Source organism: Sinocyclocheilus rhinocerous, unplaced genomic scaffold, assembly GCF_001515625.1.
Source record: "Sinocyclocheilus rhinocerous isolate Xijiao unplaced genomic scaffold, SAMN03320098_v1.1 scaffold1160, whole genome shotgun sequence".
NCBI classification, from domain to species: Eukaryota; Metazoa; Chordata; class Actinopteri; order Cypriniformes; family Cyprinidae; genus Sinocyclocheilus; species Sinocyclocheilus rhinocerous.
Window position 1 is genome coordinate 866,129 of NW_015635060.1, and position 11,431 is coordinate 877,559.

An 11,431-nucleotide genomic window follows, 5' to 3' on the forward strand; every position below is an offset into this window, starting at 1 on the left:
GAAATCCATGTTTATTTTGACTCTAATTGTTATGCAGATTGCTGATAATATACACACTATCTTTCAAAAATTAGGGGTCGGTAAGATTTTTTATTTGTAAAAAATAAATGCTTTTATTCAGCAAGGATCTATTGAATTGATCAAAAGTTAGACATTTATAATGGTACAAAAAATTATATTTCAAATAAATGCTGTTATTTTGAACTTTCTATTTATCAATGAATCTTTAAAAAAATTACGGAAGAGGATTAGGGCCAAGCAATAATAAAAAAATAAAACCATCTCGAGATTAAAGTCGTTACATTTCGAGAAAAAATTAGATGCTATTTATACTTATAAATAGTGGCAGATACTATTTGCACTTCAGTATTGTTGTACATTAACAGGATGCAATAATAACATTGATTTTAATAACAATGATTTTATTTATTGAAATTATTAAATAGATGCTGCCTTATTGGGACAACAAAGCCCTCCCTATAGCCTGCCTACCCCTAATTAATACATTATTATTAAACACTTGTTAAGCAATTGATTTCCACTTTTCTGATGTGATATGTGATGAGAAAAGGAAGAAAAGAGAGTTTGGCAAAAGACGGACTCGAATCCAGTCGATCGTATATACAGTAAAATAAAAACTAAACAAAAAGAAAAACACAGCAAAGATAATATTTTAACATTTATGTATGACAAAAATTATAAAAAACTAAAAACTTTTCTGGAAAAATCTTACTAAACAAAGTGAGCTTATTAAATAGAAATGCTGTCTACTTGTATTAAAGGCAGGACAGTCCAATAAATATGTTTCACAACTGTTTCCAACAATGATAAGAAGAAATATTTCTTGAGCACCAAATCAGCATATTAGAATGATTTCTGAAGAATCATCTGACACTGACAACTGGAGTAATGGCTGCTGAAAATTCAAATTTGCCATTACAGAAATAAATGACATTTTAAAATATATTCAAATAGTAAACCGTTAATTTGTAATAATATTTCACAATATTACTGTTTTTGATCAGCAGCCTAGGTGAGCATAAGATCCTTCTTTCAAAGACACTAAAGAAATATTACCTACCTCAAACTTTTGGACAGTAGCGTCATTTAAAATTTAAAAATGCATTTAATAACAAAAATGCTTCAAAAGTGGTTTTAGATTTTTGGACCCCACTGTATATATTCTAGAAATGTGCTATGTTCTTGAATAGTGCAAAATTCAAATTGAGCTAATGCACATAAATTAGAAGCTAATAATATTGTAGGGGATTCTTCTTACATAAACCATTTGCTTTAGTATCCATTCCAGAGACAGACAAAATGATATGCGTAACTTAAACAGCGGCTGAATTTGTACAATTATCAAGCCCAGGGTTCAGCTGGTTCATCTGTGGCCTGTCAAAATAACTGTGCTTTAATTAAAGGCCTGCTATTTTCTGCATTGGTGACCCAAGGCAGAACATAATAAATGAGGTTTATAAGAGCAAACTCCCCCAAGCACTGCGGTGTAGAGCGCGGCAGAACAGCACAGGGATGTTGTCTTACCTCAGTCCCACAGGCTCTCGAACCGCAAACTTGATCTCATTCCCCAGCATCTGACTGATCTGAGAGAGAAAAGGAGGAAGTGAGGAAGAAAGAAAGTTGGGAAGAGAGAGAGAAAGACACAAGGGAGACAAACACTACACTCAGAATAATAAAAACTGGTAGTGACAATTCTGACAGAAACTTCCATTCTGAATTCACTTTAGACGAACAAAAACAACTGTATCATTCTGAAGCATGATGAATTGATAGTTCATGGCGAGTTGACCACAGTTGTGTGGTGCGAATCATGAAGACATCTTTAATTTAAGTGAAGACTGACGTCTGGGGGCCAACGGTGGATAGGTGGATTAATAACGTACTATATTTAGCATGAAATCCAATTTGATAACAAATTAGCAAATGCAGCCACCCACATTGTGTCTCTGATGATTTCCACAGATTCACACATATTCAGGTTTATGGCTGTCATTCAATGCATCCACCTACTTCTTCATAGCTGTTAAACAAAGATGGCAACACTACAAGGAAATCAACGTGTTGGCAAAAACTCAATTGTTTAATCACCTTTTTGTGAGGTGAGACTGTTCTATCATTAGCAGCATATCACGGGTTCCCACATGGCTGCTTAAAACAGTTGAAAAAAAGAAAAGAGCATTTATTGCTCCTAAAGGAGCATTTTGGTTTCTAAGGAAATCTTTCACTTTAGAACCAAGTAACTAATTCGCACCAGTAGCTCGGTTTTTTTTTTAAACTATTCATTAAAAGAACAAATTCATAAAAATCATTTGTTGCAGGAATCACACTACAGCATCACTGTATCAGAGGAGGACAAAGTACTCGACTCCATTACTTGAGTGAAAGTACAGATACTGCTGGTCAAATATTACTCCATTACAAGTAAAAGTTGTAAAGACAGTTTTTAAATTTGAAAAATGCTGTCTAATCGCTCTCGCTGTACTTTGATGTCACACACTGTGCAGTTCTGCTTCAAGTCCAACACCTATTGTGTTTTATTAGGAGAGGCACAACAGTTCTTCTGTGGCTTTATAGGTAATATTTTCACGTACACAATTTAGCAAAATCAGACAATATTGTGTGTAATGTATACCACAATATTAACTTCTTATTATTGAATTGTTGCATTTGCAACTGGTCAGTGTTCAAAAAATGCTGGGAAATCACTTCATGTAGTACAAGAGGGATTACTGATAAACTGTCTGAAAAAAAGAAAGTCACGTTTTAGAGAAGAAAAAAAATCACCCACTGACTTTCAAAGCTGCCACATAGTAACGACTTTCTACTTCGAGGACCTTGATAGAAATGTAGTGGAGTGAAAAGTACAATATTTGTCTTTCAAATGTAGTGAAGTTAAAGTCATAAGTTCCCAGAAAAAATAATACTCAAGTAAAGTACAGATACTCAAAAAGTGTACTTGAGTACAATACTCAAGTAAATGTACTTAGTTACTGTCCGCCGCTGCTGTAGTTCAATTAATGAACAAATGGCTCTTATGAGTTGTGGATCCTTTTTTTGTAAATCAAAAACTTACAGAATTGCTATAGTGCAATATGATTTACACAACAAATAACTGTTTTAATGAATAGTTTAAAAAGATGGGTTACTAGTTTGAAACGTTGTCCTTGTATAATTTAGCGCATTAAGTGCAGTGCACATTACTGGAAATAAAGCAAAATTTCAAGAGTAAAGAAAGATGTATGAAGCACAATTCACAAAGAAGTCAAACGTGAAACTCCTACGTGAAGATTCCTATTGGAATCACTGGACTTTACACAATATTTTGTAGAGTAACAGTAAATGTGGTAGATTTTCTCTAAAGTAAAAGTGCACATTCTCCAAGTAAAAAGGACATTATAACTGAAATAATCCAAATGGATTCGAAAGCAGAATTGAATAGAGAGCTTGTGAATCAGCACTGAATCTGAAAAAATCAACGCACAGTCCAAATGGTCATTACTTTCATCCAGTGAAATTTTCTTTCAAAGTACACTATCGTTCAAAAGTTTGGGGTCTGTAAGGGGTCATCGGATGCAAAATTCACTTTTACATGCTGTTTGAACTGAAATGTGTCTTGGCCGTGTGAGTACACAACCACCCTATAATGATAAAAATCCACCATTGTTTTGGCGCCGGAGCAGGGGTAGACAAGAATGTCTCCTAAGTGATTGAGGTGTTCTGTTGTTGGATGTAATAATGAACATAGCAGTCGTCATTTACTCCCGACATCTGAGCTGCCGAAGACGCAGTGGATTACTTTTGTTTTTGAAGAGAATGAACCCCCCGATCTGCCTAAATGTGTCTATGTTCGCGCAAATCATTCGTGATCAAGCTTCACCTACAGAAGAAGTGAGTATATGGTTTTTTTATGAATCTTTGCAAATCACCTTTCCTAATAATGTGCTAGTTAGCAAGTTTTACGGCTAAAGGCGGCTAAAGTTTACAGTCTCAGAGAACGGCTCGTCACCGCATGGAAGAGACGGCTTGCTGTGAACAGAGCTGTTTTTCACAAGGTAAAAAATTTTGTTTTTTACACTACCATTGAGAAATATTAACCAAAGTATGTTATAGACTTTTCATTAAGATCCTAAAGAATCATATCAACATGTTGAAAATGGGCATCCGATGACCCCTTTAATGCTTTTGATAGAAATAATTTATGCTCATTAAGACAACATTTATTTGATCAAAAATACAGTAAAACTAATAATATTGTGAAATCTTACTTATTATTTATCATTCAAAATAACTGTTTTCTATTGTAGTATTTTAAAAATGTAATTCATTCCTGTGATGGCAAAGCTAAATTATCAGCATCTTTTCACCAACCTTCAGTTTCTTGATCTAATATGCTGATTCAGTGCTCAATAAATATTTAGTATTATCACCAATCTCGAAAACAGTTGTTCTGCTTAAAAATTTTCAGGATTCTTTGATGAATAGTACGTTTAAAATATTTTTTTTTATTAGAAATCTTTTGTAGAATTATAAATGACTTTACTGTCACTTTTGATTAATTGTGCCCTCACCGATTACAAGTATTGATTTCTTTTTTTATTGATTAAAAAAATAAATAAATCTTACTGACCCCAAACTTTTGGATGATGGTGTATATGCTCAGCAAAACAGTCTGGGTAAAAATGAAAACAAATGTCAGAATGAGTTTTGTATTTGGTTTGTGGCCTGAATGTTAAGATAGAGGTTAGTAGACCAACACCCCAGAATCACGATTGATTGGCTCTTCTATAAATCTGTGCGAGAAAGAAACATTTTTAGAGCCCAGGTTTGCTGATTGATGACTAGGGCTGGGTATCGAGTTCGATACTTTTTAGGCACCGACCGAATTGCCTCGATACCATCGAGTCTTGATGTGTGGTTGTGACTCCAGGCCGTTAAAATTATTAGAGAAATAATGCACTCCCGAGGTGGTTATGTGGCCACGACTATATGATATGGTCTTTCTCAGTTCTCAAACAAATTAAGAACTATTCGATTTTTATTGACTGAACGCACGAGCTTAGATAGAAAACACTGTATCGGTTTCCACTGATTACGACATATTTTTGTTTGCTTGGGTGGTAATATTAGGTCTATTATATTAATAGGTGACATTGTAAATGCTGTGAGGGAGATGAGTGGGAAATTGTGTTTCATTTATTCTCAGTGGTGCTCTGCGAATGCAGATAAAACGCCTCACCTGCAGAATCCCACTCACTGTGCAGACAACCACAGCATCAGTGCATCTGTATGGGTTTCCTTAAAAAGACTGTGAAATGAGACCGAATGGGAGCACAATAGGGAGATAAGAAAGAGAAAACCAGTGTAAGAGACAGAATGGAGGCAGAGAGGTGGCAAAATAAGCATGCAGAGATAAAGAGAGAATGCACACTATGAGGACTGTGATTGTGCAGGTCCCTGTAGATCCTACCACAGTGATACAGCAGATGCTACTGCTGGGCTTCATACTAGGATGTGCTAATGACTCGAAAATAAATTAGATTTGGTGCCTGCCAGAATGCAGATGCCCAGAGCTTCCCAGACAATCACCACAATAGCACCAAAAGTAAACAAGAGACATAATAGGAATTTTTTTGTTACATCCAATACTGCCGTCACACAGCACGTATTTCAACTCAACCTCTGCTAAGGGATGAGAGCGTGAAGAGTGCCAAAAGAGCAGAGAGTAAAATCAGATTTCTGCATGACAAGACGAGAAATGTCAAAAAATAAGCAGGCAGCTATAAAACTTTACACAGAGTGGGGTGCAATTGTCAGTTGTTGTTTTTTCACAGAATCTCAAAATGCATTTTAACATTTTTCTTTCGTTTAAGAATTCTGAAACAATTAAAAGCTAAAACTTTACACAGAGTGGGGTGCAATTGTCAGTTGTTGTTTTTTCACAGAATCTCAAAATGCATTTTAAAATTTTTCTTTCGTTTAAGAATTCTGAAACAATTAAAAGTAAATGAAAGTTAAATTAATTAGAAATTGTGCGAGTAGAGATATTGTGACAGTGATGGTCAGATTTTATTCTTCCATTGAAGCATTTCGCACATTTCAAACCATTCTGGAATGCATGACTATCAGAGAAATTGTTGTTCAAAAGAAAAATGGTTCTGAAATTAGATTAGATCATTATTTTTATCATCACTTCGGTTTTGATCTGGATCAGACCTCATGTACGTGCTGTTCAAAACCATTTAGCAGGATTGGGATACTGCGATCCAAAAAATCAAAGTGATCCTGATCCCAACAGAAAGGGATTGGGGGTGGATTTTAGGAACAAAATGTAATAAACCTTAAAAATAGGTCATGTTTAATGTTCCAATGTTGCTTTGGGGAAAAAAACTGCACAAAATCCTGGACAGCAAAACAAGGGATTTACAAATCCAGATAACTGTGATCCAGATAAAAAAATTTTAACAACTGGGCCCAGGTTTGGCACAAACTGGTGAAACTCAAGATATTCTGAATTTTTTGTTAAATTTATATTGTTATACTGAAAAGATGTATAATGAAATCTTAAATGAAAAACTGCAATAAATTAGAAAAGAATGCAATATAGAAGGATTTTCACTAGTCGTCTCAGACTTTGGACACCACTGTATGCCTGTTTGAGCTTGACCTCAAAATCAAGATCTCTATAAATAAATCATCAGGTATTTCAGGTAGATATACCATGGAGTAATCAGTGAACTTGACAGAAAGTGAATAATTGGAAGAGGACTAACACAAACCAGGAAAGCAAAGTAATTCCCTGCATTACCAAAAAAACATGCCCATTAGTAACAGCCTATAGTCTGTATCTGCTTTAAAAAATATATTTCATTATTTCTTAATAATTTTAAACATGTATCAGAAACATGATTTTAAACATGAGCTAGACAAACAGGTTACAAATGCAGTATAGCATCGCTGTCGGACAGAAATCTTGTATGTACAAAACTAGGGGTGCGCCGATTGATCGGCTACCGATCACTATCGGCCGATAATCACGTTGGGAAGATTGATCGGCGGTCTCTAAAAAGGCCGATCTCAAAAATATGATCACAAGCTGATGACGCGCCTGCCGTGAGAGGTTAGGCACGAAATGCAGCGGCACCATCTCAGTCTCTGTCCGGCGCGGGTGAAATAATTATTATGCTGAAGGTGAGGTACTCATTTCTTCATTAAATAACTTAAAGGGGGTACAATGCTGTTTCATGCATTCAGAGTTGTTTGCACTGTTAAAGAGTTGGATTCTCATGCTAAGCATGGACAAAGTTTCAAAAAACAATTTGGATGCATGACGGAGTATTTCTGTGCCAAAAATCATACTTCCGGGTTCGTACAAGTTTCGGAGAGTTTTTTTCGATCGTGGCTCTTCATGACATAAACGAGGGTGGAACTCCTTATATGGGCATTTCTCCCGGAAGAACGCGCCTGCGCACACATCGACCAGAGCAAGAGCGAGATCGCGCCCATCAACGCGCTTCATCCAGCGGCAGCGCTGCACGGGACTTGCTCGGGAAGAATGTCTCCAATCCAAAGAAGTGTGTTTTTGGTTGTAAGGGAAAGATAACTTTGTTCAGCTTCCTAAAGAACCCAGCGTTATGTAAACAGTGAATACAGTTTGTTTTTCCGGGGCAGCAACGGAGTTTCGCTGGATTTGCACATCGTTTGATACTGAAAGATGGAGCGGTCCCAGCTATAAAAGATCCCGGTCATGATTCAGAACTGCAGACGGTAAGTGAAACGGCATCAAATGTCTGTTTTGTTGGCATTCGGCGCCCAAGTGCTCGTCACTCTTTAGCTCCGCCCACGGCGCGCCTCCAGGAGCTCAGCTTTTTCCGGAGAGAATCGTAAAGCTGTACCTTTCTTTTATAAATATGATAAAACTAAAGACTTTTTGGAGATATGAAGGATGCAGTACTACTCTATAGGTACTCAATGGGATTGGGAGACATGAGATTGGGTGAAACTGTGTGTGTTATGCCCCCTTTAAAGTCATTTGAAAACCTTGTGTGAGACGTAATTTCACAAACAGCGTGAGTGAATCACCACTTGCGCACGCTCCCTCGTTCTCTCTCAAAATACGCAAATGGCTTCTGCACGCTCCACAGTTGACAAGAATTATCACTTGCACAATCGAGGCAGTGTTGTCACTAAAGTTTATAAATTGCATTTCTTTTTAATTCTTGCCAGTGTTTATCCATTCAGCACTCGCACTCTCCTGAAGACCGTGCGCTCACGCACACCCGCAGCGCACACACATAACGCCAGGTTCACATTACTCCGTTTGCAGTGCGTATGCGGTGCATATTTTACGCTGATTAAAGAGCCGGCTTTACTGACAAGATGCACGTTAAATATCGCATGCGATTTATCGTGCAGCCCTAATCTACCTAATCTAGAAGTAGGCTAAATGCAAAAGTAAAAAGTTTTGAATAATGTGTTGCTTATATTTATTGTGTTTAAACATGTCTGTGAAAGATTGTATTACTGTACTGTGTAAAAAAAAAAAGAATTGCAATGCTGAAAAAGCATTTTCAGTGACAATGTTTGGATTTGAAATCAAAATAATGGATAAATGTTGTGTTTGTGGTGAACAGCCACGGGATCAGTAGCGGAGCTAAGAATTTTGTTTTTGTTTTTTATAGCTATGTGGACGCTCAGTTTATCCTTTCATTGAGAACAATGCCAAAATCTATTGTTATAAAAGATAAAGTGCTATTTAAGGCTATTTAAGGCTGGGCTATAACAAGATGGCAAATGCTAGATTAAGATACTCCTCTCCGCTCCACAAATACATAAAACATAAGCTAATTCAAACAACCAGTTACCCTTGAATTTTTAAACAAGCAGAGACCGTCTCTAAACTCTCCGTGTGGTACTTCATTCAAGATGAGGTTTTGCTGACAGTTTGAGGATTTATTGGAGTTATGAGGTTCAGTTACAAGCTTTTTAAATACTTTTCATAAGAGAGACATAAAGAGTGACCAATAACGGGGGGGTCAAACTATGGAGATACAAGGTTTCCATCAGGATCGGAACTACCTGTTCGATTATCTTTAAAAATAAAAAATAAATAGTTTAGAATTTTATTTCACAAAGAACAGTGGTAACTGTTTTTTGTTTTTTTTAAACCCTGAGGCCAATTTAAAATTATTTGCAATTTACAAAGATTACAAGAAGTTACACAGAGTCACATCACTAAACAGAAAGTTCTGCTTCCAGGTCAGAGGTGATCAACTGTAGTGATAATAGATTAAAATAAATTAAATCCAATCCAGTTTTCATTTTCAAGCTGTCGTATTTCATTACGATTCACAGCAGCAAAGATTTTAGGCTCTAAAGTATACTTTACCAACTGGCTAACTGCAAATTGCATTTTATCTGGTGGTTGATTCTGTGACGGCCATCTTATTTGAAATTATTTGAAGCAGCCGAGACCTTTCTAAACTCTAAAATAGCCCAACTATTTCAATTTGCTGGCTGCTTTGGCCTCTGCAAAAAATTCTCAGTGAGTGCCGACATCCTGATTAGAGGCTACTGCAGGTCATACTCTGAACGCAGAAGATAAAAGCCAGGCATAGCAATGAGAGTGATCTCATGGGAGCTATTACCAAAGCCCAGGTCGACTTTTGTGAAAGACATGTAAACAAAAATTGCTCTTTTGAGGATATCAAAACATTTATTACCACATCTTTACACTGCTCTGTCTCTTTCTACTGCTGTCAAAACTAGGGATGTAACGGTATGAAAATTTCATATCACGATTATAGTGACCAAAGTTATCACGATTATCAATATTATCACGGTTTTGTTAAAATTAGATCAAAACGTTCAAAAAGAACTGATACACACACTGAAAACATTTCAATAAGTTTTATATTTGAAAATCAGTGTAAGCAAGTTTAGTTTGAAAACTTTAATAGTAAATAAGACACAATTAGACAATATTTGAATAAAATAATAATAATAATAATAATAAATATTTATTTGATCTTCGGTTAGGAGATCTTGTGATGCTTTTTAAAGCAAAGTTGGGGTTGATTTCGAGTTCACATACAAACATAAATAGAATAGGCTAATTAAATTTGTCTATTTTAATGTAAGACAACATATTTTTCGTCAGTGATAGAAATATGATTTAAGACGGTAGTGTAAGCAAGTTTAGTTTGAATTAGTTTGAAAGTAAATAAGACACAATTAGACAATATTTGAATAAAATAATAATAATAATAATAATAAATATAATAAATATACTGATGGAGTACTGAATGCTGCACGCACGCCCAGCGTTGTCAAGGTAACATTTGGTCAGTCATTCCCTTCGCCAAGGGAGTTTCAAACGCTTATACGAGACAGTAATGCCCTGCACCCTTCAAAGAACACACTTCAAGGGCTCTGCCCTTCGAAGGGAGTAGGGCATAAGGATGCTCACTTCTGTTTGGAATTCGCCCCATGTCTCTTGTATCACCGCAGAAGCGGGGACGCGGCTCTCTCGTTTCATTCAAATGCAGCTTGCCGTCTTGCGTCTCAGTTTTTGATTGTATTGAAAATGAAATCAAAGGAATTTAGTATTAATACTACTATAATTTTGCTGTAGTGATCATATTGTCCTGACGATTGTTTTGTACACTGTTCATAATGGATTTATAAACAGGTAAGATTTCAAAACATTAATCTCAATTCAATATTTCATATCCCCATATTTATATATTATTATAGGTAAACAAAAAAAAATCAGTGTAATAAGTTAACTATGAATATACAATACATTATCCCTTAAATGTCAACCTTATAGTTTGAACGTTCGTTCGTCTTGGCTCAAAGCCACTTGCTGCGAACTTTTCTTCGCGGAAGCTTTGCGTTAATTACAAGTGAGATAACGAAATATTTAATCTCTAATCAATATTTTTTGTCCAATTATTTGCCCAGTTAGTTTTGGTATTGAGGTAAAAGTTACCTTGCATTCGCTATATAACAGTGGGTGGTGGTCACGAAGATGACTGAGCAAATTTGATGCGTTTCCCCCTTTTGCAGCGACTTTCTTCTTGCAAGATCAGCAGACAGGGTGACCGTCCTCGATTAAATTGCCTTCAGGACTCTTGTAAAAGCCAAAATACGACCAGACCACCGATTTGGTCCTCTTAGATGGCTGAAAAATCTCCCGAGCGCTGTCACTGCCTTCCGCCATTACCTCTCGTGCAAAAAAACAACAACAACATTGCGTGCTGCTTCTTAGTCAGACTGATGCTGGCTGGACAGGATTTACCGCGAGTTTTCAAAAGCGCGATAATCAAACACGGTTTTGATGATAATTAAATTTTAAACGGTAATACTAACCGTCAGGGCATTTTATCGTGATTTATCGTGAAACCAGTAA

The 11,431-nt window shown here is 36.2% G+C and overlaps 1 protein-coding gene across 1 annotated transcript in view; it reads right to left on the reverse strand.

Annotated features, from left to right (window-relative positions):
• The window catches only part of LOC107746574 (tumor protein p53-inducible protein 11-like), a 32,489-nt gene that overhangs the window by 8,021 nt on the left and 13,037 nt on the right, over nucleotides 1–11,431 (reverse strand). The window contains exon 3 of the mRNA XM_016560836.1: nucleotides 1,546–1,604. Within this exon, the coding sequence (XP_016416322.1) occupies nucleotides 1,546–1,604 (59 nt within the window). The remainder of the gene's footprint in view (nucleotides 1–1,545; nucleotides 1,605–11,431) is intronic.